The sequence below is a fragment of the Bos taurus genome, chromosome 8 (assembly GCF_002263795.3).
Source record: "Bos taurus isolate L1 Dominette 01449 registration number 42190680 breed Hereford chromosome 8, ARS-UCD2.0, whole genome shotgun sequence".
NCBI classification, from domain to species: Eukaryota; Metazoa; Chordata; class Mammalia; order Artiodactyla; family Bovidae; genus Bos; species Bos taurus.
Window position 1 is genome coordinate 8,051,437 of NC_037335.1, and position 27,716 is coordinate 8,079,152.

Consider the following 27,716-nt stretch of genomic DNA (forward strand, 5'->3'; position numbering starts at 1 on the left):
AACAGATATATATAAGGAAACAGAGGATTTAATACAATGAACTAACTTTAAACTAACTAGACCTAGCAGATAGACACATGCTACCCAACAGGACACACACACACACACAGAAAATTTTCCAGGACAGACTGTATATTAGGCCACAAATCAAGTCTCAAGATATTGAAAAAGACAGATATGGGGGCTTTCCTGGCAGTCCAATGGTTAAGACTTTGTCCTTCCATTGCAGGGGGCAGGGGTTCAATCCCTGGTGGGGGAACTAAGATCCTGCATGCCACAGAGCATGGTCAAAAAAAAGGTAGACATTATACAAAGTGTCTTCTCTGACCATACGGGATGAACTCAGAAATCAGTAACAAAACCCAAGCCTCAGTAAATTTAAGAAAACTGAAATCATATCAAGCATCTTTCCCAACCACAATGCTATGAGATTAGGTATCGATTACAGAAAAAAAAAAAAAAAAAAACTGTAAAAAAAACAAACAAACATATGAAGCCTAAACAATATCCTTGTAAATAACCAAGAGATCACTGATGAAATCAAAGAGGAAATAAAAAAGTACTGAGAAACAAATGACAACAAAAACACGACGACCCAAAACCTATGGGCTGCAGGAAAAGAAGTTTTAAGAGCGAATTTTATACAATACAACCCTACCTCAATAAAAATATCAAATAAACATCCTTACACCTAAAGCAATCAGAAAAGGAAGAACCCCCCTCAAAAAATAGTAGAAGGAAAGAAATCACAAAGATTATGGCAGAAATAAATGGAAAAGAAATGAAGAAAACAATAGCAAAGATCAATAAAACTGAAAGCTGTTTTTCTGAGAAGATAAAATAGATAAACCATCAGCTAGACACCTTAAGAAAAAAAGCAATAAGACTCAAATCAGTAAACTTAGAAATATGAAAAAGGAGACTACAACTGACACTGCAAAATACAAAGCCTCCTAAGAGACTACTTTGAGCAATCATATGCCAACATGGACAACTTGGAAGAAGTGTATAAATTCTTAGAAAAGTACAACCTTCTAAGACTGAACCAGAAAGAGAAAATATGAACAGATCAGTCATAAGCACTGAAATCAAAACTATGATCAGGACATCCCTGGTGGTCCAAGGGTTAAGACTCGCACTCCCAATGCAGGCAGCCAGGGGTTTGATCCCTTATCAAGAACTAGATCCCACATGCTGCAACTAAGATGCAACTGAGGCAAATTAATAATTAAAAAAAAACTGACGAAAAATCTTCCAACAAACAGCACAAAGCCAGATTGCTTCCCAGGAGAATTCTCTTACTATCAAACATTTAAAGAACAGCTAACACCTATCCTTCTTAAACTCTTCCCAAAAACTGCAGACAAAAGAAAACTTCCAAACTCATTCTAGTAGGCCACCATTCCCCTGATACAGAAACCAAAGATATCACACACAAAAAAGAAAATTACAGGCCAATATCACTGATGAACACAGATGCAAAAATTTTCAACAAAATTCTAGCAAACAGAATCCAACATCACATTAAAAAGGATCATACACCATGATCAAGTGGGGTTTATCTCAGGGTTGCAAGGATTCTTCAATACACATGAATCAATCCAAGTGACATACTATATTAACAAACTGAAAGATAAAAACCATATGATAATATTTTGATAGATGCAGGGAAAGACATTAAAATTAAAACCATTAATTAAATACCCAGTTACGATTAAAACTCTCTAGGAAGTGGGCATAGAGGGCGTCTACCTCAACATAACAAAGGCCATATACAACAGATCCACAGCAAACAATGGTGAAAAACTGAGAGCATTTCCCTTAAGATGAGGAAAGACAAAAGAGTGCGGCTTCTTGCCACTATTATCACATAGTCTTGGAAGTCCTAGCCATGGAAATCAAAGAGAAATGAAAAGAATACAAACTGAAAAAGAAGAAGTAAAACTGTCATTGTTTGCAAATGACATGATACTATACAAAGAAAATCGTAAAGATGCCACCAGAAAACTACTAGAGCTAATCAACGAATTTAATACAGTCACAGGATACAAAATTGATACATAGATATCCCTTGCATTCTTATACACTAACAATGAAAGCTCACAAAGAGAAATTAAGGAAACAATCCCATTTATTATTGCAACAAAAAGAATAAAATATCTAGGAATAAACCTACCTAAGGAAAAGAGATGCAAAAAACCAAAATTGCTGTCTGGGGAGGCCTTACAAACAGCTGTGAAAGGAAGAGAAGCGAAAAGCAAAGGAGAAAAGGAAAGATATAAACATCTGAATGCAGAGTTCCAAAGAATACCAAGAAGAGATAAGAAAGCCTTCTTCAGCGATCAATGCAAAGAAATAGAGGAAAACAACAGAATAGGAAAGACTAGAGATCTCTTCAAGAAAATCAGAGATACCAAAGGAACATTTCATGCAAAGATAGGCTTGATAAAGGACAGAAATGGTATGGACCTAACAGAAGCAGAAGATATTAAGAAGAGATGGCAAGAATACACAGAAGAACTGTACAAAAAAGATCTTCACGACCCAGATAATCACGATGGTGTGATCACTGACCTAGAGCCAGACATCCTGGAATGTGAAGTCAAGTGGGCCTTGAAAGCATCACTATGAACAAAGCTAGTGGAGGTGATGGAATTCCAGTTGAGCTATTTCAAATCGTGAAAGATGATGCTGTGAAAGTGCTGCACTCAATATGCCAGCAAATTTGAAAACTCAGCAGTGGCCACAGGACTGTTTGAAAAGGTCAGTTTTCATTCCAATCCCAAAGAAAGGCGATGCCAAAGAATGCTCAAACTACCTCACAATTGCACTCGTCTCACACGCTACTAAAGTAATGCTCAAAATTCTCCAAGGCAGGTTTCAGCAATACATGAACTGTGAACTTCCAGATGTTCAAGCTGGTTTTAGAAAAGGCAGAGGAACCAGAGATCAAATTGCCAACATCCGCTGGATCATGGAAAAAGCAAGAGAGTTCCAGAAAAACATCTATTTCTGCTTTATTGACTATGCCAAAGCCTTTGACTGTGTGGATCACAGCAAACTGTGGAAAATTCTTAAACAGATGGCAATACCAGACAACCTGACCTGTCTCTTGAAAAATTTGTATGCAGGTCAGGAAGCAACAGTTAGAACTGGACATGGAACAACAAACTGGTTCCAAATAGGAAAAGGAGTACGTCAAGGCTGTATATTGTCACCCTGTTTATTTAACTTATATGCAGAGTACATCATGAGAAACGCTGGACTGGAAGAAACACAAGCTGGAATCAAGACTGCCGGGAGAAATATCAATCACCTCAGATATGCAGATGACACCACCCTTATGGCAGAAAGTGAAGAGGAACTAAGAAGCCTCTTGATGAAGGTGAAAGTGGAGAGTGAAAAAGTTGGCTTAAAACTCAACATTCAGAAAATGAAGATCATGGCATCTGGTCCCATCACTTCACGGGAAATAGATGGGGAAACAGTGGAAACAGTGTCAGACTTTATTTTTCTGGGCTCGAAAATCACTGCAGATGGTGATTGCAGCCATGAAATTAAAAGACGATTACTCCTTGGAAGGAAAGTTATGACCAACCTAGATAGATATCTAGATAGATATTGAAAAGCAGAGACATTACTTTGCCAACAAAGGTTCGTCTAGTCAAGGCTATTGTTTTTCCTGTGGTCATGTATGGATGTGAGAGTTGGACTGTGAAGAAGGCTGAGCGCCGAAGAATTGATGCTTTTGAATTGTGGTGTTGGAGAAGACTCTTGAGAGTCCCTTGGACTGCAAGGAGATCCAACCAGTCCATCCTAAAGGAGATCAGCCCTGGGATTTCTTTGGGAGGAATGATGCTAAAGCTGAAACTCCAGTTCTTTGGCCACCTCATGCGAAGAGTTGACTCATTGGAAAAGACTCTGATGCTGGGAGGGATTGGGGGCAATAGGAGAAGGGGATGACAGAGGATGAGATGGCTGGATGGCATCACTGACTCGATGGACATGAGTCTGAGTGAACTCTGGGAGTTGGTGATGGACAGGGAGGCCTGGCGTGCTGCGATTCATGGGGTCACAAAGAGTTGGACACGACTGAGCGACTGATCTGATCTGATCTGATCTGAAGGAGACAAAAGCCTGTACACAAAAAAGTATAAGACACTCATGAAAGAAATCAAAGATGACACAAACAGATGGAGACACAGCACATGTTCTTCGATTAGAAGAATAATGTGAAAATAACTATACTACTCAAAGCAATCTACACCTTCAATTCAATCACTATCAAATTACCAATGGTATTTTTCACAGATCTAGAACAGAAAATTTTACAGTTTGTATGGAAACCCTGAAGAGCCAAAGCAATCTTGAGAGAGAAAAACAGAGCTGGAGTAATCAAGCTTGCTGACTTCAGACTATACTACAAAGCTATAGTAATCAACAGAGTATAGTAATAGCACAAAAACGGAAATATCAGTGTAGATAAATAGGAAGCCCAGAGATAAACCCATGCACCTATGGGCACCTTATCTTTGACAAAGGAGGCAAAAATATACAATGGAGGAAAGACCTTCTCTTCAATAAATGGTGTTGGGAAAACCGGACAGCTAGATGTAAAAGAATGAAATGAGAACACTTTCTAAAACCCTACTCAAAAATAAAATCAAAATGGATTAAAGAACTAAATGTAAGGCCAGACACTAAAACTCTAAAGGAAAACTCTAAACTCTAAAACACTAAAACTCTAAAACTCTTAGAGGAAAAAAAAAAAGGCAGAACACTCTTTGACATAAATCACAGCAAGATCCCCTTGATACATACCTTCTAGAGTAATGAAAATAAAAACAAAAATAAACAAATAGGATCTAATTAAACTTAAAAGCTTTTGCACAGCAAAGGAAACCATAAATAAGACAAAAAGACAATTCTCAGAATGGGAGAAAATAACTGCAAACAAAGCAACTGACAAAGGCTTAATCCCCAAAATATATAAGCAGCTTATAAAGCTCAGTTTCAAAAAAAACAACCAATAAAAAAATGGACAAAAAATTTAAATAGATGTCTCTTCAAAGAAGACATATAGATGGCCAACAAACACATGAAAAGATGCTCAGCATCACTCATTATTAGAGAAAAGCAAATCAAAACTGTAATGAGGTATTACCACAGACCAGTGAGAATGGCCATTATCAAAAAATCTACTAACCATAAATGGGGAGGATGTAGATGCCCTGTTGATGGGAATGTAAATTGATAAAACCACTATGGAAAACAGTATGGAGGTTCTTTAAGAAACTAGGAATAAAACTACCATATGACCCAGCAATCCAACTACTGGGCATATACCCTGAGAAAATCATAATTCAAAAAAACACACGTACCCCAGTGTCCACTGCAGCACTATGTGCAATAGTGGGACCCAGAAGCAACCTAGACGTCCACCAACAGGGCAATGCACCAAGACGTGTGCATATGTGCAGTGGGGTGTTACTCAGCCATCAAAAGGAACAGAACTGGGTCATTCGTAGTGATGCGAATGAGCCTAGAGTCTGTCATACTGAGTGAAGCAGGTCAGAAAAGAGAAAAACAAATTCTGCATGTTAATGCATATCTGCAGAATCTAGAAAAATGGTACCTATTCGCAGGCAGGGATAGAGATGCTGATGTAGAGACTGAAGATTTGGACACAGCAGGGGGAAAGAGAAGGTGGGACAAACTGAGAGTCCAACCGACACACGTGCCGCCAGTGCAGAGCAGACAGCTGGTAGGAAGCCGCCCGAAACACAAGGGGCTCAGCTTGGTGCACTTCGAGACCTAGAGGCTAGGGTGGGGGCGGAGGAAGACTCAAGAGGTAGGGGACACACAGATGCTTATAGCTGCAATTCATGGGGTCGCAAAGAGTCGGACACGACTGGGCGAATGAACTGAACTGATAGCTGATTTATGTTGTTGTTCAGCAGTAATTAACACAATATTGTAAAGCAATTATACTCCAATTCAAAACTCTCAAATTGTGAAAAATAATACATTTTTAAATAACCAACAGAGCAAAGAACAAATCACAAGGGAAATTATAAAGTACAGACAGAAATGTGAAAACAAAAACACAATATTACAAAACTTATGGGATGAAGCCAAAGCTTTATATATTACATATACTTATATGCATAAAGGCACATGATGTATGAAAAAATCAGTCAAGGATAGGTTGTTAGATGATGGTTTTAGGAAAACTGGCTTGCTGGATGGAGGAAAAACACAAAGTTGGATCCTTATCACACTTGAAATGAATATAGAATCCAAATGGATTAAAGATCTAAAAATGAAGGGTAAAACTATAAAGCTAATACGGAAGAAAATCTAGGAGAATATCCTAGTAATCCTGAAATAAGGAAGGACTTAAGTAACACTTAGAAAGCACAAACCACAAAATATTGAAAAATTTTGCATCAAAATCAAAGACTTGTCTTTAACAAAGGGCACCACCCAAGAGTCAACAAATGGGTGAGATATGTGGAGAGGATATTTGTAATGTCTAAGTGAAAAATTAATATCTACAGAATATATAAGGAACTGGCTGGAAAAAAAAAAAAAGAAAACCCAGTTTTTAAAACTGGGCCAAGGAAATTCACAGGCAGTCCACAGAAAGGCAAAAAAAATTTAATGATTTGCTAACAAATCATTGCCCTTCTACAATCTATTTTCTGCCAGCAACCAGAATCATCTTCCAGAAGTCCATCAACTGCTACACTTTCAAGGTTTCAGCTCTCCAAGGCTCCCCATGAAAACCATCCCAGCGGGCGTATCAGGCCCTGCACAACCTGGCCGCTGCTGATCCCGCCAACCACAGTTTCTGCGGTCTCCCTGTGCGCACTGCCCTCCTGCCACACTGGCCTTCCTTCTTCCTCCGACATGCCAGCCATGCTCCTGTCTCAAGTCTCTGCATGCACACTCTACTAAGAAATACTTACTCACTGGTAATGAGAGAAGCACAAATTAAAACAAAAGAGAAACCATTTCCCAGTCATCATATTGGCAAAAACTTGAAGAACAACAATACCAAATGTTGGTAGGAACACGGTAGAAATAAGAATCATGGTGGGAGAACAAAGTGGAACAGGCATTTTCGAGAGCCATCTGGCATCCTCTGTGAGGTCACCCGCGCATCAGCTTTCTGGCTGAGCCCACCCTAGGCAGGTCTCAGGGAAACTCAGCTGAAGACTCTAAAGGGACCTGAGTGAGGACGTTTACCAGAGCTGTCAGACTGTAGGGAGCTGGAGATTAGCTAGGGGTGAGGTAAGTGAACCACCGCAGGCACGCTGGATGGCGGGCTACATCCGTGGGGTCACAGTCAGACACAACTGAGCACAGCACAGCACAAGCACTCTGGCATTTAACACTGCGATCAGAAGCAGTGAGACAGGTGTACATACAGCAATATGAAGAGAACTTGGAAAAAGAGTAGAGTTAAAATGCTGAGAAACAGAACAAGATCCTACTAATCCTACTTCGGTAAATTAAACTCACATACGCACATGTGTGCACACCTACCCACAACAGTGCCCTACAGTTTATAGTGATATGTGTATCTGAGGGCAAGTTGCAACACTTGACATAGTTGCCTGTGGTGCTCGAGGACAAGGTGGAAAGAGAGAAAATTAGGGCAGAAGAAGACCAACAAAAACAAAAAGACTTTGTAATGAGCCAATCATGAAAATGACGAGTCATCAACCGAGTAGGAGTAACTCAACTTTCTACCATAAAAATAAAAGATAACTATAACTGTAAACCTTGTGTACAACCTTGTCTGCGGAAGGGATTAAACAAAATTCTGTGAGCACTGTACACGAACATATTCTACAAGCATGTCAAACGTTCAAATATACTGGATATGAGAGGGGCTTTCTCCCTCGCGTGAAAGCACTGAGGTTCGGGGAGTTAAGCAGTTGGCCAAGGACACCTAACTAATGAGAGGCAGAACTGAAGGAGTCAGTTTCACTCCTGCTCTTCCTCTAGCATCCCATTTACAAATTCACAGCCGCTAAACCTTCGAAATACACCCAGGACTTCCCTGGTGGTCCAGTGGGTAAGAAGCGGCCTTCCACTGCAGGGGACACGGTTTCCACACCTGGTCTGGGGAGATTCCAAGCGCCACAGAGCAACTAACCCTAAGTGCTGCAGCAGCTGAAGCCCGTGTGCCCGAGAGCCCATGCTGCACAACAGGGGGAGCCACGGAGAGGAGGAGCCAGAGCACTGCAACCAGGAGGAGCCAGGGCACCGCAACCAGGAGAAGCCCATGGGCAACAGTGGAGACCCAGTACAGCCCAAAATTAACAAATTAGTTAAAATACACCTCAACCCTGACCACGGTTGATCACACTACTTCTGCTTCCACTCGTAAGTCACCATCATCTTTTGCCTGAAGTACCCAACAGTCTACCTGGGCCTTCTGCTTCCACTCTTGCTCTTCTACCATCCGTTTTCTGCCAATGACCAGAATCATCTTCTAGAATTCTATCAACTGCTACACTTTCTTGCTTTCAGCTCTGCAACGCTTCCCATGAAAACCATCACAGTGGCATCTCAGCCTGCACATGATCTGGCCACTGCTGATGCCTCCAACCACAGCTTCTGTGGTCGCCCAGTGCCCCTCGTGCCCTACCCCATGCTCACTGCCCTCCTGCCACACTGGCCTCTTTGTTCTTCCTCCCACACGCCAGGCATGCTCCTGTCTCAAGTCTCTGTATTTGCATTCTCTTTGGCTGGAGCTTGGCTGGAACGCGCCTTCCTCCGATATTCAGTACAGGCTTCCTCCCTTCGTTAATTCAAAATCACTTGTCCTCTCGAACACTCCTTCTAAACACACTGCCTCCAGGCATTCTCCATCCTCACATCTTCCTTTTTTTCCTTCCTGGCACTTATTACCTGATGCTGTTACATATTTATTTGTTGATTTATTTGAATGTCCATCTCCTCCCCAGTATACAAGCTCCTCGTCTGTCTCAGCCACCACTGCACATCCACAGCCCAGGCAGCGCTCACCATACAGAAGACACAAGGAAGTAAATAACTCTTTTCTGAAAGCAACAACTCAACAAACTCGGCTCTTACCACCTAGCTCACGCTCTTTCCATTACATCACGCTGCTTCCCAGGTAAAAAGTGTGTACAATCTGTCTTTTCTCTAAGGATTAAAAGGTCCTTATCTTAAACATTCATTTAAGCCCAACCAGGCCCAGCATGTGGTAAATGGTAGGTAAATATGAAATGACAAAACAGAAAACAAACCACAGGAAGAGATAAAAAAGAAAGAAAAGAGTTGATGGCATAGAGAAACTCTAATTTGTATTCTGTGTCACCACTCTCCACTCAGTGGTTAAGTCTTTTATTTCCTAAGTGCCTATCTGCCCATGCCACAGATAGGAGCTTTGATGGAGATAAATATTAACCAAATTCCTGCCCTGGCTTCAAGGAGCTAACACAACATAACTATCAAAACACAAATTTTAACAAATATTTATGAAAGAGGTATAAAGAGCTATAGGATTTCAAGGGGAGGAGGATTACTTTTAGTTGTGTGAAACGGGTGGCAGATTGAAATGGTTAAACTGAATACTGATAGATGAATAACGGCTGGATGATAGCCTGTAAACCTCCTGCAAGGCAAGAGCGATATTTTATTCATCGTGCTGTCTTCAATGTTTTACAAAATGTCGGAAACATAAGGCAGTCAATGAATGTTTAACAAATTTGGGAGGTGCAAGCATTCCAGGCAGAAGGAAGAGCGTCAGTAAAATACAGACGTGAGAGAATGCAGGACATGGATGAACCAAAATGGCATTAAAACATGTATAATATCATATAAAAAGAGAAAAAGAAAAATAGGAGAAAAGTCTTTGTGACCTTGGATTAGACAAAGATTTCTTGGTTACAACATCAAAATACCAACCCAGAAAAGAAACATTTGATAAATTGGATTTTATCAAAATTAAGAACATTTGCTCTTTGAAAAGCATTGTGAGAATGCAAACAAAATATCTGCAAATCAAAAATATCTGATAAAGGGCTTGTATGCAGAATGAAGAATTCTCAAAACCCAATACAAAAACAAACTCCAAAAAAAAAAAAAAAAAAAGTGAGGACTGACTGGTAAAACAAGTTCAGGAAAGAGAATGGCAAGAACTGAACAGGGAAAAGTAGATTAGGACCGGAACAAGGACTGCCATACACAACAGACTAAGGGGTCTGCCCTGGGGGCTCAGCTATAAAGAACCTGCCTGCAATGCAGGAGATGAGGGCTCCATCCCTGGGTAGGCAAGATCCCAGGAGAAGGAAATGGCAATCCACTCCAGTATTCTTGTCTGAGAAATCTCATGGACAGAGGAGCCTGTGACTACAGTCCACGGGGTTGTAAGAGTCGGACTTGATTAACTAAACCACCACCACCACGAAGGCAAAAAGGGAACACTGAAAACTTTTACACAGGAGAAGGTGATCTCAGGAGTCAAACAGGAGTCTGCTGCTTGAAGATAAATCTATCATCACTTCACTCATATTGTTTAACTTTTCCTATTAGAAATAATTTTCTTTTAAGGCATAACCACTTTGGGAATGTTCTTCACCTCCAAATTCTCCTGAGAGCTAACCAAAAAACTTTTGTCATTCATTTTCACTTTAGTGTAAGTTGGATGACCAAATTACCTTCTGGCTAAAGTACACAAAACCATTGGGGAAATGGTAATTTTGACTACAGATGAACTATAACTTTTAGCCTCTTGAGACACTACCCTGGAAAGAGAGCCTGCGGTGCAAAAAAAAAAAAAAAAAAAAAAAGTCAATTAATTAATACCTTTGTTTAAGAGCCTATTCTGTTCTTTGCAAAAGCACAGGAAAGTGAAGAAAATAAAACACATTCTAATCTTCCAAAAGACACTTATTCCTTGGAAGGAAAGTTATGACCAACCTAGATAGCATATTCAAAAGCAGAGACATTACTTTGCCAACAAAAGTCTGTCTAGTCAAGGCTATGGTTTTTCCAGTGGTCATGTATGGATGTGAGAGTTGGACTGTGAAGAAAGCTGAGTGCCGAAGAATTAATGCTTTTGAACTGTGGTATTGCAGAAGACTCTTGAGAGTTCCTTGGACTGCAAGGAGATCCAACCAGTCCATTCTAAAGGAGATCAGTCCTGGGTGTTCATTGGAAGGACTGATGTTGAAGCTGAAACTCCAATACTTTGGCCACCTCATGCGAAGAGTTGACTCATTGGAAAAGACCCTGATGCTGGGAGGGATTGGGGGCAGAAGGAGAAAAGGACGACAGAGGATGAGATGGCTGGATGGCATCACCGACTCGATGGACATGAGTTTGAGCTAACTCTGGGTGATGGACAGGGAGGCCTGGCCTGCTGCGATTCATGGGGTCGCAAAGAGTCCGACACGACTGAGCCACTGAACTGAACTGACTGAATCTTCCAAAATGGGAAGTCTTAAATTGATGATCCAGAAGGTAAGAAACAAGGAGAAATATGATAAACTGAACATTTCCGAGAGGAGGGGAGAAGGGTTTGTGGAATTTAGACACTATATACTGAATTTTTTCAGTTTTCCTCAAAAGTTGCAAGTAAAGACTTTGTAATCACATTCACTCACAATTTCATGAACTATGATGGGCAATTAACATTCAAGGAATATGATGGTGCAAGGAAAAGAAATTTAAAATGAAAACGTTGCAAATCCATCCAAACAGTGTTATGTACCAAAAGTGATAATCACGGTAACAACCATACGGTAACCCAATCAGACTGAATGGAAACCCGATATCTCAACTGGATGGTTTCAGCTTTCTAAAACTCAAACCCTCAGTCTAGGCCAGAGCGAGGGTCGTTCTGCTGACTGGTTGGGCGAGGGGACACAAGGAAAACGCTAGGACGGGTTTCCGCAGACAAGCATCTGAGTTGCGCGCAGAACAGGGGATGGATGGGACCAGCACTCACCTCTTGTCGATGGCGTCAATGTTTGAATGGAGAAGCCACAGCTCCTCTGTGTTGTCCTGCCGGGAGGAGAGGATCAGGTGGTGGCCAGTCAGACACAAGGTCCCCTCGACGGCCGGATAGAAAGGTCGGTGCAGCACCACATTATCCACCCGAGGGGTCTTGATCAGCTCAGCAAATTCCATGTTCTCCAGCGGCCGGAGCCAGGGGACTGCGGAGTCCCAGAGGTGCAAAACGGTTCCACCGCTCCTGGGCTGAAGACACTGATCCCGCGCCCAGCAGGCAGTAGGGGCGGAACCCGGGATCGGAGGCCGCGCCCCGCCCCGGGCTGGGGTGGGCGCGGCGAGGCCTCTGGCCACTGTCACTGGCCTGGGGAAGGCCCAGGCTGGGCCAGGCTGGGCGCTTCTCCCGCACCTCTAAGTAACCTCAGGCCCAGGACTTGGGCAAAAAGAACGCTCTGCGACAGGTCCAGCCGCTGCCGCCTCCACCTTGAGATCTGGCTTCGGGTAGCCAGGCTGAAAGAAGGAGAAGGCCGCCCAGGGGCACTTTCCAAGTCCAAGACGCTAAGGACTCCTGGCGGAAGTAGCTACTCACAGCGGGAACTTATAGCAACTCCGGGCGGAAGCGACGGACTGAAAACAGGAAAGACGGGACAGTCCGACCCAGAAATTGGTCCCCACCTAGGTGCGAAGAGAATGTCTCCGGAAGGACAGGAGGAGTCGAATATTTGTGTTCCTACCAGAAAAAGCTCTGCCTGCATGCCCACTGCTGCGCCTGCTACTCCTACAAATATTCCATAGGAGAAAATGCAGGAGAAAAAGGAACGACGAGAAGAGGTCCCTGACCTGCCTGCCTCCACTTGAGCAGTAATCCCTATTCGGCGAGTGGGATTGCCGTAAATTTTGGCGATTTTCATACTTTCGCCGTGAAGAGAGAACATTTGGGATCGAAGGCGGTGACTGTGACCACAAAGAAGGGACCAGACGTAAAGGAGGAGCCGGCTGGACACGCACAATCACAGAGGGCGAGCGCGAAAGTGCTGTGACCTTGAACAAGAAAGAGGAAAAGCATACAAACGCCTATGAGAACACCTAGATAAAAATATATAAAATGCTCAGAAAAGGAAGTGATTAATCCTCAATTCAGTTCAGTCGCTCAGTCGTGTCCGACTCTTTGCGACCGCATGGACTGCAGCACGCCAGGCCTCCCTGTCCATCACCAACTCCCGGAGTTTACTCAAACTCATGTCCATTGAGTCCGTGATGCCATCCAACCGTCTCATCCTCTGTCGTCCCCTTCTCCTCCTGCCTTCAATCTTTCCCAGCATCAGGGTCTTTTCAAATGAGTCAGCTCTTCTCATGAGGTGGCCAAAGTATTGCAGTTTCAGCTTCAACATCATTCCTTCCAAAGAACACTCGGGACTGATTTCTTTCAGGATGGACTGGTTGGATCTCTTTGTAGTCAAGGGACTCTCAAGAGTCTTCTCCAACACCACAGATCAAAAGCATCAGTTCCTCGGTGCTCAGCTTTCTTATCGTCCAACTCTCACATCCATACATGACTACTGGAAAAACCATGGCCTTTACTACATGGACCTTTGTTGGCAAAGTAATGTCTCTGCTTTTTAATATGCTGTCTAGGTTGGTCATAACTTTCCTTCCAAGGAGTAAGTGTCTTTTAATTTCATGGCTGCAGTGATTTTGGAGCCCCCCAAAATAAAGTCCGTCACTGTTTCCACTGTTTCCCCATCTATTTGCCATGAAGTGATGGGATCAGATGCCACGATCTTTGTTTTCTGAATGTTGAGCTTTAAGCCAACTTTTTCACTCTCCTCTTTCACTTTCATCAAGAGGCTTTTTAGTTCTTCTTCACTTTCTGCCATAAGGGTGGTGTCATCTGCATATCTGAGGTTATTGATATTTCTCCCGGCAATCTTGATTGTGCTTCTTCCAGCCCAGCATTTCTCATGATGTACTCTGCATAGAAGTTAAATAAGCAGGGTGACAATATACAGCCTTGATGTACTCCTTTTCCTATTTGGAACCAGTCTGTTGTTCCATGTCCAGTTCTAACTGTTGCTTCCTGACATGCATACAGGTTTCTCAAGAGGCAGGTCAGGTGGTCTGGTATTCCTATCTCTTTCAGAATTGTCCACAGTTTATTGTGATCCACACAGTCAAAGGCTTTGGCATAGTCAATAAAGCAGAAATAGATGTTTTTCTGGAACTCCCTTGCTTTTTCCATGATCCAGCAGATGTTGGCAATTTGGTCTCTGGTTCCTCTGCCTTTTCTAAAACCAACTTGAACATCAGGAAGTTCACGGTTCACATATTACTGAAGCCTGGATTGGAGAATTTTGAGCATTACTTTACCAGCGTGTGAGATGAGTACAGTTGTGCGGTAGTTTGAGCATTCTTTGGCATTGCCTTTCTTAGGGATTGGAATGAAAACTGACCTTTTCAAACAGTCCTGTGGCCACTGCTGAGTTTTCCAAATTTGCTGGCATATTGAATACAGCACTTTCACAGCACCATCTTTCAGGATTTGAAATAGATCAACTAGAATTCATCACTGCCACTAGCTTTGTTCATAGTGATGCTTCCAAAGGCCCACTTGACTTCACATTCCAGGATGTCTGGCCCTAAGTGAGTGATCACACCATTGTGATTATCTGGATCATGAATTAATCCTATTCCATGCATAAACTCAAGTGACTTCCTAAAACACTGTTAATCTGTAGCAGAAGTGACTTCAGTCTGCTGCTGCTGCTGCTAAGTCGATTCAGTCGTGTCGGACTCTGCGCGACCCCATAGACAGCAGCCCACCAGGCTCCCCCATCCTTGGGATTCTCAAGGCAAGAATACTGGAGTGGGTTGCCATTTCCTTCTCCAGACTTCAGTCTAGGTCTATTAAATTCAAGGCATTGGGCTTTGGTCACTACTCCTTTGGTCCTCATTAAATACAATCTAACTGAACTACTTTCGGACACCTAAAGTCTGCCAGAAATTTGCTCCAGTAATTTCTCCACGCCTGGTGTCTCCTTCTATTTTTAAACTAACATTTTCATGCTAAATAGGGAATTAGAGGGAATATATTCAAGGCTTTAAGTCCGTTTCAGTCTACTGTCACTTCATTAAGCTTTGAACTCCTCACCATGTAGTACCTAAGAACAGTGAGTTGGCTTAAATCTCAGAGCAGTCAAAGACAAAATAAACTGCCTGAATTCTTATCAGATCACTCAACACTTATCCTTGCCCTCCCTAAAATGTTCACGACCTAAAACTCTGCTTAAGACAAAGCCCTTTATGATAGCTAAAGCTGCAAGTCCAGTTTTTGTTGCTTGTCTACAATAGAAAAGTAGGAACCAACAGACAAAAGAGCATAAGGGGAAATGATTTATCGTCTTTTTTCAAACTGGCAACTTTTGTTGTCCTTTCACCGTGTGGTTCATTATAAAAACTACCAACTGAAGAAGAGAAAATTATCCTCAAGAGCAAAGAATTGGGAAAGGTTTTATGGAGAAGGTATCATTTGAGAGGGGTGTAGCCTAGACACCTGTCCAGTTTAAGGAGGTCCTTTAGGTAGGGAAAAACTCTTCACGGAGGCATGACCTTTTTCTTTCAGTTTTCCTGAGGGGGAAGCCTATGAAAAGACTGTTCTGAAATTACATTTAAAAATGTTTAGCATTCCATAAAGGTATAAAACCTTCTTGCTGATGAACAAAAAACTGTGAAAATCATCTTGTGTTGTTATTATGAAATACTAGAAACTATTAGAAAATTACATCTTCTCTGGGTTGAACTCCAAGCATGGAAAGAATTTTAGATCTGAACCGCTGGTCCTCTAAGGGTCAAATCTAAAAGGGAAAGTGGTGTCTACTATATTCCACTGCAACCTTGGGACCCTGGGCTATTTTCATATCTCTCGAGCCTGATAAGGCTGGGAGACAAGACTGGAGTGATCTGGCACCGAAGGACCTAAAAGGGATGTACCAGGAAATGATTCCCTCTTTGACTATAGTGCTTAGCCCCTTCTGATTGGCAAAACAACCTCAAGATCACGGTGGGCCGTCATGAACCTAGAGCACACCAGTGCACCTAAAGAATGTGAAAATCTGTGTGGAAACAGGTCTGAAAAGCTTCCAACTTGTGAAACTGTGCTTCAGGGTGCTTCAAACTCACAAGACCTCTGGGGATGTAAAAATACACCCGCCCTCAAAAAACCAGCCCCCCCCTAGGTCAGGGATAAAAATTCCAAACGGGGCCCACTTTCAGGAAGCCGATTTCCAACCTACACTTTACTCACACTCTTTCAAACAAAGCACAGGGAGACAAGTTCTATATCCCCAGTGATTACAGGAAGGCAAATCAAAACTGCAATGAGGTCGCCTCTGACAGCTGCCAGAAGGGTCATTATGAACAAGTTTCCAAGGGGAATATCCTGGACACAGCCTGGAGCAAAGGGAACCCTCCTACACCACTGGGGGAAACGTAAATTGGTAGAGCCAGATGGAGAAGAGCACAGAGGTTGGTTAATAAACCAGAAAGAGTGCCACCAGACCATCTAGACATACCACCTCTGGGCACCGTCCTCCAGAAATCCGAATTGGAAAATATGCTTGCACAGCAACGTTCATGGCACCACTATTTACAATGGCAAAATGGTCAAACAACCAAATGACCAATGACAGATGAAGGGATAAGACTCCTGGTATCAAAATAGAATGGAATTATTCTCAGCTACAAAAACGAACGGCGTAATGCCATTTGCAGCAATGTGGATAAAGCTAGAGATGTCCAGCTGGAATCTAAAAATACTGAGCAATGAACTAATGTTCAGAAGGGAGAGACTCTAGACCAAAAATCCAAAACTTTAGGATTAGGGAAGGGCAAATTCAGGGGCCATATAAAACTTTGGACTGAAGATATACAAACCCATATTTATAAAATAAAGAATCAACAAGAACCTACTTAGATCAGAGGGAACTCTACTGAACACTCTGTCAAAAGCTATCTGGGAAGAGAATCTAAAAGAGAATAAGTATAGGTGCATCCTCTTGCTGTACAAATGTAATTGAAACAACATAAAAAAGCGACACTTTTTTTTTTTACTCTCCAAGTTGAGTGTGGGCTCTGTTGTGATCCCCTTCACCATAGCCTGCCTGGATCCTCTGTCCATTGGATTTTTGCCACAAGAATACTACAGTGAGTTGCCATTTCCTTCTCTGTGGGATCTCCCCGACCCAAGGATTGAACCCAGGACAATATCCCCTCAAAAATAAAAAGGAAATAAAAACACTCCAAACAGACAGAAGTGCCTACTATGTTCTGCTGCAAATTCAGGAGCCTAAACTGTTGTCATATCTCTGGAGCCTGGGAAGACTCGAGGGCAAGCCTGTGGGGCTGAGGGAGCTGGGATGAATGTATCAGCAAATAATCCCCTTCTTTGATTTGGAATGCCTGGTCTTATCTGAAAAGTGGGAAAGTGTTAGTCGTTCAGTCATGTCCAACTGTGCGACCCCATGGACTGTAGCCCACCAGGTTCCTCTGTCTATGGGGTTCTTCAGGCAAGAGTACTGGAGTGGGTTGCCATTCCCTTCTCCAGGGGTCTTGTCTGAATGACACCACAATCTCCAGATCTGGGGGTCCATCCTGCACCTAGAACATACCTGATGCACCCAAAAGGATGTGAACGTCTGTGCTCAAAGAGGTCTGAAAAGACCCCAGGTCTCCAGTTCAGCAGGGGTGGGCATCCCACCCTGCATCCAGCCTCTTTCCTTAGAGTCACCCCCTTCTTAGAATAGCATCCTCAGGACCTTGAATTTACAGTAGCTGAGATTAATCTAGGGTTGAAGTGTAAGGAGGAAGAACGAATGAGATGGACGCCCTTGGGTGACTGTGCTGCCACATTCCAGCCTCATTCACAGCCCAGGAGCCCCGCTTTCCCTGAGCCCTCGAGGCAGGCGGAACCACAGCTGGCCATGAGTAAGTGCTGCCGCCTTGTGGCCACTTGGCATAAAACAGCAGCTTTAGAATCTGTGCTTCAGGACACTTCAAACTGGGGATGTCAAAGACACCTGCCCTCAAGAAATGGGCCCAGGTAGGTCAAGGATAAAGAAATACCATGGGGCTCACATTCAGGAAGCCAGTTTCCAACCTACACTTTCAGTTCAGTTCAGTCACTCAGTCGTGTCTGACTCTTTGCAACCCCATGGACTGCAGCACGCCAGGCTTCCCTGTCCATCACCAACTCATGGAGCTTACTCAAACTCATGTGCATTGAGTCGATGATGCCATCCAGCCATCTCATCCTCTGTCATCCCCTTCTCCTCCCGCCTTCAACCTTTCCCAGCACCAGGGTCTTTTCCAATGACTCAGTTCTTTGCATCAGGTGGCCAAAGTATTGGAGTTTCAGCTTCAACATCAGTCCTTCCACTGAATATTCAGGACTGATTTCCTTCAGGATTGACTGGTTTAATCTCCTTGCAGTCCAAGGGACTCTCAAGAGTCTTCTCCAGCACCACAATTCAAAACCATCAATTCTTTGCTGCTCAGCTTTTTTATAGTCCAACTCTCACATCCATACATGACCACTGGAAAAACCATAGCCTTGACCACATGGACCTTTGTTGGCAAAGTAACATCTCTAAGGAGTAAGCAACTTTTAATTTCATGGCTGCAGTCACCATCTGCAGTGATTTTGGAGCCCCCGCAAAACAAAGTCTGTCACTGTTTCTACTGTCTCCCCATCTATTTGCCATGAAGTGGTGGTACTGGATGCCATGATCTTTGTGTAGTAAACTTACACTTTACTCATACTCTTTTCAACCAAAGCACAGGAAGACAAGTTCTTCATCCCTAATGATTACAGAACAGCAGATCAAAACTCCAATGAGGTTGCCCCTGACAGCAGTCAGAAGGGTCATTGTGAACACGTCTCCAAGGAGAAAATGCTGGACACAGCCTGGAGCAAAGGGAACCCTCCTACACCGTTGGGGGAAAAGTAAATTGGTAGAGCTGGATAGAGAGGAGTACAGAGGTTGGTTAATAAACCAGGAAGAGTGCCATCAGACCATCTAGACATACCACTGCTGAGCACAGGTCCTGCGGAAACCCAAACTGGAAAACATGCTTGCACAACAATGATCACAGCACCACTGTTTACAAATGGCACACTGGAAAAACTACCCAATGTCTGGCAACAGATGAAAGGATAAACTCAAGGTATCAGTATACAATGGAATGACCATTCAGCTATGAAAAAGAATGCCAAAGCAGCTAAAGTTGAATGGTTCTATGAAGACCTATAAGATCTAGAATTAACACCAAAAAAAGATGTCCTTTTCATCTTAGGGGACTGGAATGCAAAAGTAGGAAATCAAGAGATGAGTAATGGGCAACATCAGCCTTGGAGTACAGAATGAAACAGGGCAAAGGCTAACAGAGTTTTACCAAGAAAACTCGCTGGTCATAGCAAACACCCTCTTCCAGCAACACAAGGGACAACTCTACACATGGGCATCAGCAGATGGTCAATACTGAAATCAGACTCATTATATTCTTTGCAGCCGAAGATGGAGAAGCTCCATACAGTCAGCAGAAAAAAGACCAGGAGCTGACTGTGGCTCAGATCATGAACTCACTGCAAAATTCAGGCTTAAATTGAAGAAAGTAGAAAAAACCACTAGGCTATTCCGGTATGACTTAAATAAATCCATTATGATTATACAGAGGAAGTGACAAATAGATTCAAGGGATTCAATCTGACAGAGTTCCTGATGAAATACAGAGGTTCAAAACATTGTATAGGAGGCGATAATCAAAACCATCTCCAAGAAAAGGAAATGCAGGAAGGCAAAATGATTGTCTGAGGAGGCCTTACAGATAGCTGAGAAGAGAGAAGCGAAATGCAAAGGAGAAAAGGAAAGACATATACATTTGAATGCAGAGTTCCAGACTATACCCAGAAGAGATAAGAAAACCTTCTTAAATGAACAATGCAAAGAAACAGAGGAAAAAATATAGAATGGCAAAGACTGGAGATCTCTTCAAGAAAATGAGAGATACCAAGGCAACATTTCAAGCAAAGATGGGCACAATAAAGGACAGAAATGGTATGAACCTAACAGAAGCAGAAGATATTAAGAAGAGGTGGCGAGAAGACACAGAAGGACTATACAAAAAAGATCTTAATGCCCCAGATAACCACAATGGTGTGATCACTCACCCTTAGCCAGACATCCTGGAGTGTGACCACAAGTATGCCTTAGGAAGCATCACTATGAACAAAGCTAGTGGAGGTGATAGAATTCCAGCTGAGCTATGTCAAATCCTAAAAAATGATACTGTGAAAGTGCTGCACTCAATATGCTAGCAAATTTGGAAAACTCAGCAGTGGCCACAGAACTGGAAAAATGTCAGTTTTCATTCCAATCTCAAAGAAGGGCAATGCCAAAGAATGTTCAAAATATCACACAATCGCACTCATCTAGCATGCCAGCAAAGTAATGCTCAAAATCCTTCAAGTTAGGCTTCAACAGTATGTGAACCAAGAATTTCCAGATGTATAAGCTGGATTTACAAAAGGCAGAGGAATCAGAGATTAAATCGTGAACATCTGTTAGATCATAGGAAAAGCAAGGGAATTCCAGAAAAACACCTACTTCTGCTTTATTGACTATGTCAAAGCCTTTGACTGTGTGGATCACAACAAACTGTGGAAAATTTTTAAAGAGTTGGCAACACCAGACCACTTTATCTGCCTCCTGCTAAACCTGTATGCAGGTCAAGAAGCAACAGTTAGAACTGGACATAGAACAATGAACTGGTTCAAAATTGAAAATGAGTACATCAGAGCTGTATATAGACAACCTGCTTCTTTAATTTACACGCAGACTATATCACGCAAAATGACAGTCAGGAGAAGCTAAAGCTGGAATCGAGATTGCTGGGAGAAATATCTATAATCTTAGATATGCAGATGACAACACTGGAGTGGCAGGAAGCTAAGAGGAAATAACCTCTTGATGAGGTCAAAAAGGAGAGTGAAAAAGCTGGCTTAAAATTCAACATTCAAAAAAATAAGATCATGGCATCAGGTCCTATCACTTCATGGCAAATAGATGGGGACAAAAAAATGGAAACACAGACTGACTTTATTTTCTTGGGCTCCAAAATCACTGTGCACTGTGGCTGCAGCCATCAAGTTGAAAGATGATTTCTCCTTGAAAATAAAAAAAGGCAGCGACAAACCCAGATAGCATATTAGAAAGCAGAGACATCGCTTTATCGATAAAGGTCTGTACAGTCAAAGCTATGTGTGGTCATGTATGGATGTACGGATGTACATGCACAGGAGTCATGTACGGATGTGAGAGTTGGACCATAAAGAAGGTTAAGCTTAGAAGAATTCATGTGTTGGAACTATGGTGCAAGAGAAGACTCTTGAGAGGTCCTTGGACAACAAGGAGATCAAACCAGTCCATCCTAAAGCAAATCATCCCTGAATATTCACTGGAAGGACTGATGCTGAAGCTGAAGCTCCAATACTTCAGCCATCTAATGCGAAGAGCCAACTCACTGGAAAAGACCCTGATGGTGGGAAAGACTGTGGGCAGGAGGAAAAGGGGGTGAAAGAGGATGAGATGGTTAGATGGAATCACCGACTCACTGGACATGAGTCTGAGCAAACTGCAGGACATAGTGAAGGAAGCCTGGCATGCTGCAGTCCAAGGGGCTGCAAAGAGTCAGACAGGGCTGAACAAATGCAACTGCTGGCACCATTCAGCCTCTTTTACAACCCTCAAGCAGAGCTTCCACTAAACCTCTGGCTGCAGAACATACCAGAACCAGGTAGGAAGAAATCCTTCCTCCTAGACATATGGCCGGACAGCAACTTGAAAACTATTGCTCTGGGAACATTGTACTCACAAGGGCTGCTGGATTGGAAATCATACCTGCCAAAAAAGTACCAATAAGGATGCTCACCAAGGCGAATATTATAGATGTGCAAATCAAACTCTGACCAAAGATCACCTGGCCCACTCAAATGGCCATGAGCGGAACACTGACAGGAAAGAAGAGCCAAGAGGGAGGTCAAGGAAAGGGGACCCCTCCCAGAGAGCTGGTGCAGAACAGGCACTCAAGACACTGCCATCAGGTGCCTTGAAAAAGGAGAAAGCCAGCCAGCCCGTGATCAGGCAGTCCTCCTCCACAGAGGACACAGTTTGAAAACCAGAGTTCCAAAAGATACAGGCACCCAAATGGGCATGGCAGCCTTGAGTTCACTAACCAGGACAGGGAAGTGTACCAGATGGCATGGACAGATGAATGGGAAAGAGGTGCGGCCCCCAAAATACGGAATATGCCAGGGCCAGACAAAGGAAGGACCTGACCACGTCCCTAGTAACCTATGTACCCAGAGATGACCTTAGACAGTGCGTAAGTAAGAAAGACAAACCCTAACATCCTGTGATATCAATTAGATGTGGCAAGGAGACACTGATAGATAGTAACTTCTGGGTTCCAAAGGATATCTACTCTTCAAAGAATTTACAACACAAGACATCGAAAATACAATTTCGCCAGACACCAACAAGGCAAAAGACAAGTTCAACTGGTAAATCCTACTCCCACCCTTGAGAGTTTTAAAAGGCCTGTGATAACCTGCTCAAACTCATGAATTCTAAGACACAATCCAAATGAAAACTACAATGAGAGGGATCAACTTGCTCCAGTGTGAAAGGCCCTCGTCAAAAAGTCTAGGGAGAGAAAATTAAAAAAAAAAAAAAAATGGCAGGAAAGAAGAAATGGTGGAGAGGCTGATCAGAAAAGGGGAAGGCTTTTATGCTGCATCTGGCACATAAATGGTTACAGCCACGAAAAGAACAGAAGAGGAGTGCCCTGACAAGGTGAAAACTCAGCAACCAGACGATGTGGCCCACCCAGCTCCAGGGATACATCTGGAGAAACCCAGCTTTCAAAGAGACAAGTGACTCACGCGGGCACTGCAGCACCATTTACAACACATTGCCACGTGCAGCACAGAACATCCACAGACACACGAGTCCAGAGGAAGTGATCCGTGAACATGATGGAAAGAGATTCAGCCACGCAGAAGGAAAGAACGCCCTTTGCACGAACATCGTTCTATCCAGGGATAATCCTATTAAGTGAAGTCAGTCAGAATCAGAACACTGTCAAAGTCACTGCAAATACCTAAAAGTTCACATCACGAACTGATTTAGGAGAGAGCAAACAGACTGGGCAACGGAGAAACAAACTTCTGATTGCGGGAGAAATTAGGACGTTGAGATGAACAAAATCAAACTGTCACATACACAACCAACACTTAGGCACGTCTGGCCAGTTCTCTCAACACTCTGTAATGACCTCCATGAGAACGGAATCCAAAGATGAGTAGCTGTCTCACCACGGAAAACTCCGAAGGACTCTGGAGTCCTACAGGACACACAATATTGTACCAAGGCCCCTCCCATTCTGGATAAAAAGTAATCGAATGAAACAGATCAAATGAGACCCAGGCATTTGGCGTTTCTTGTGGCATACTCCATCCTCATTTACAACCCCTAAACGGGATTTCCACTAAAGCTCTGGCTGCAGAAGAAGCCAGAGTTGGGCATCAATAAACCCTTGCACCTTCTAGCCACATGGCCCAACAATGACCTGACACTGGGTTTCTGGGCAGCATCACATTCACCCGGACTCCTGGGCTTGAAATCGTTACCTGTCCTCCAACAGTTTAAAGGGGCAAGTCATGGAAGAGAATATCAAACAGGACAAACTCTGAAGGATCATGAGGCAAACACTACGACTCCAATAATGAAACAAAAAAGCACCCGAAATGATGCTCAGCGAGGCGAATATCAGACATATGCAAATCAGACCCCGACCAGGGATCAACTGGCCCCACTCAAAATAGCCATGAGCACAACATCGACAGACAAGAAAAGCTAAGAGTGAGGTCAAGGAAAGGGGACCCTCCCAGGGCGCTGGCGGGGAACAGCCACTAAAGACACCACTGTCAAGCGCCTTGACAAGTCTGAAAGCCAGCTGCCATAGGAAGGGGCAGTCCCCCACCACATGGTGTACAGTTTGAAAACTCAAATTCCAAAAGACATGGGCACCCAGACGGACACCGCCACCTTGGGTGGACTAGCTGGGACACGGAAGCATACCAAATGGGCACGGACAGATGCATGGAGAGAGAGGTGAGGCAGACAGAAGATGGAATATGGCCCAGCCAGGAAAAAGAAGGACCTGATCACATCCCCAGTAACCTATGCACCGAGAGATGACCTTAGGGAGGAAGCAAGAAAGACAGACCCTAACATCGTGTGGTATCTCTTAGATGCGGCGAGGAGACATTGATGCCCATGAAAGACTGCTTCACAGAAGTGAAATCCACATACAGATTGAGAACACAAACTGATGGTTGTCAGTGAGGGGAAAATGTAGCAGGAAGGGTCTGTTTGGAGGTGGGGTCAAACTGATACCCACTGACACACACAAAGTAGCCATTCAACCAGAACCTCTTGGAGAGCAAGGCTGATGAACTCCACACTGTGTAATAATGTACATGAGAAAAGAAACCAAAGATGAACAGACTTAGGTAGGTGGAGAACGGAAGATGCTGTACACCTGCCACAAACACGGCTTTATAAACACACGGTACTCCAACAAAAAGCTGTATGTTCCATTTGGAGAAACTACAAAAATTACGGAGACACATGTTCCTGAAGCCTTCTCCTGATGCAGGGCATTCTAATTTACAAGGAGAGAACAGGACTGTGTCCAAGGCTCTGCTTATCTTAGAAACAGGAGCAGGAATGGAAAGTTCTTCAGCCTTGTGGACATGCCCCCCAGTAGCAACCTTCAACCTATTGCTAAGTCTGTTGACTGGTTCTATGAAGACCTACAAGACCTTCTAGAACTGATACTGAAAAAAAAAAAAAAAGATGTCCTTTTCATCATAGGGGATTGGAATGCAAAAGTAGGAAGTCAAGAGATACCTGGAGTAACAGGAGAGTTTGGCCTTGGAGTACAAAATGAAGCAGGACAAAGGCTAACAGAGTTTTGCCAAGAGAACGCATTCGTCATAGCAAACACCCTCTTCCAACAAGAGTCGACCCTACACATGGATGTCACCAGATGGTCAATACCGAAGACAGATTGATTATATTCTTTGTAGCAGAAATGGAGAAGCTCTATACAGTCTGCAAAAACGAGACCAGGAGCTGACTGTGGCTTCATTCATGAACTCCTTATTGCAAAATTCAGACCTAAATTGAAGAATGTAGGGAAAACCATTAGGCCATTCAGGTATGACCTAAGTCAAATCCCTTTATGATTACACAATGGAAGATTAGATTCGAGGGATTAGATCTGATAGAGAGTCTGAAGAACTGTGGATGGGCATTTGTAACATTGTACAGGAGGTGGTGATCAAAACCATCCCCAAGAAAAGGAAATGCAAAAAGGCAAAATGGTTGTTTGAGGAGGGCTTACACATAGCTGAGAAAATAAGAGAATTGAAAGACAAAAGGAAAGATATGACCATCCGAATGCAGAGTTCCAGAAAATAGCATGGAGAGACAAGAAAGCCTTCTTAAGTGAACAAGGTGAAGAAACGGAGGAAAACAATAGAGTGGGAAAGACTAGAGATCTCCTCAAGAAAATCAGAGATACCAAGGGAACATTTCATGCACAGATGGGCTCAATAAAGGACAGAAACAGTATGGACCTAACAGAAGCAGAAGATATTTAGAAGAGGTGGCAAGAATACACAGAAAAACTGTACAAAAAAGATCATGACCTAGATATCCATGATGGTGTGATCACTGACCTAAAGTCAGACATCCTGGTGTGTGAAGTCAAGTGGGCCTTAGGAAGCATCACTCCGAACAAAGCTAGTGGAGGTGATGGAATTCTAGCTGAGCTACGTCAAATCCTAAAAGATAATGCTGTTAAAGTGCCGCGGTCCATGGGGCCTGTCTTAGGGACTTCTGAACAACAGTAACCACGCGAACAGTAGACGGCAATAGAGTTCAACAGTAATGAGAGAGGCTTTCATTTTATTAAAATAATTAAGTGAAGCTGTTGGTTAAACAAATTATTATCCAAACTGCCTGGAAATAAGGGTCTCAGAGGATTCTCATAAGCAAATAAGATGGTGTCATTTATAATGTATATAAAACATCAACACCTCATAGATAATGTTATCATCATTTTATGTGATACTTGAAACATCTAGACATTCAATCAACTAGTCCACTAGCCTGCATTAAGTGCCTACCTGCTTATTGCCACTGTGGAGAATGGAAACACTAGATCTGACATGGCCCTTGCCTGCGAAGAATAATGTCTGCTCTCTGGAGGACAGTGCAGCCTGCACAAGAAATGAACAAAGTAAGACAGTATGTGCTAAATTATGACACACACTACAAAGAGCGCCACTGATGAAAGAGAAAGTTATGTCTGCATTGTTTCATTTTTGTTTTACTTCCTTAAAGTAGATGAATGTTATCAAGCAACATTTACCTGGTGACATGATCATCTTTTAATTGCATGAAAATAAAAGCATTTTGAGAGAATGGATAGGCTATGAGGAATTTATTAAAAGCGTATGTTAAAAAAGGAAAAAAATGATGCTTCCTTTAAAAACTGCATATATTTTTTATTATTATTTGTAAATTGTCTGCTCCATATCTTTTCTATCTATCAGTAATATTCATAGGAGGAAAAAAAGAAGTACAGGTCTACGTTCCTGGTGTTGCGTTTCTCCATTCGGCCTTGAGTAGTTGGTAGAAATTAAGATGGTCTGAAGATAGCAATGCCGGTAAGCGACAGCCAGAAGCAGTCGGAGCATCTCAGTGGCGCTAACCGCTGACAAGCAGCTACTCTCCACGTGCTCTGTAATTGTGTGCTGACTGCATGTGGCTGGAATGAGCTGATAACCTTGTGCTGAGTTTCTCTTGTGTTCATCCGTTCTGCAAGCAAATCGGTCACTAAGCTGTTGATGGTATCTTCTGGAAGCTCTTGAACTCCCCCACTTCTCTCCATCCCCAGGGCAACTGCCCTAGTTTGTTACATGATAGGAGAAGCTCTCAGCTGGTCACCTTTCTTCCAGAGGAGTTTTCCACCTGTCTATTCTCCACTTGGCAGCTGAAGCCCTCTCTGTTGGTCTAAATTTTTTTCTTGATTTGTTAAGTCCCTTCACAATTTCGTCCCTTAGGCAGCTATCAGCAATGCAGACCTCATCTCTCCTATTTCTCTCCACTCAACACACCCATCCCCGACCCTCATTCCTTGCAATTTTCACACCAACTATGTTTAAACAGCTCGATGTAAGCTCTTGAGACTTTTTGCACCCAATTACAACCTTGCTACCAAAAGGAAGTGTAGAACAGGGGGGACCAGCATCCTCGGCATTCCCCAAGAACTTCATTAGGTATTCTATTCCAGGGGCTTCCCTGGTGGCTCTGCAGGAAAAAATTTGACGGCCAGGGGACTGTCAAAAAAGTCTTCTCCAGCACCACAATTCGAAAGCATCAATTCTTTAATAAGGAAGAATAAATCTGACTCCATATGAGATCTGTTTCCATTGCTTTTGCTACAAGAATTTGCCTAGAGCCTGAAATATAACAGGACAGCCCCAGTCTCAAGGCTCTGACCTTTAGGTGTAATATGTTCCCATTCATATAGAGATT

At 43.0% G+C, this 27,716-nt stretch overlaps 1 protein-coding gene across 4 annotated transcripts in view; it reads right to left on the reverse strand.

Moving 5' to 3' along the window:
- MTMR9 (myotubularin related protein 9) overlaps positions 1-27,716 on the reverse strand; it is a 103,427-nt gene that overhangs the window by 59,881 nt on the left and 15,830 nt on the right. For 2 of the 4 annotated variants that reach the window (XR_009495477.1, NM_001101187.2), the window contains 1 exon segment: positions 11,993-12,564. The exons of 1 other annotated variant lie outside the window; for it this stretch is intronic. Coding sequence is in view for 1 of the 3 variants with exons in the window: in NM_001101187.2 (NP_001094657.1) it covers positions 11,993-12,174 (182 nt within the window). In the remaining 2 variants the exon portion in view is untranslated. 4 annotated transcript variants of the gene reach the window in all.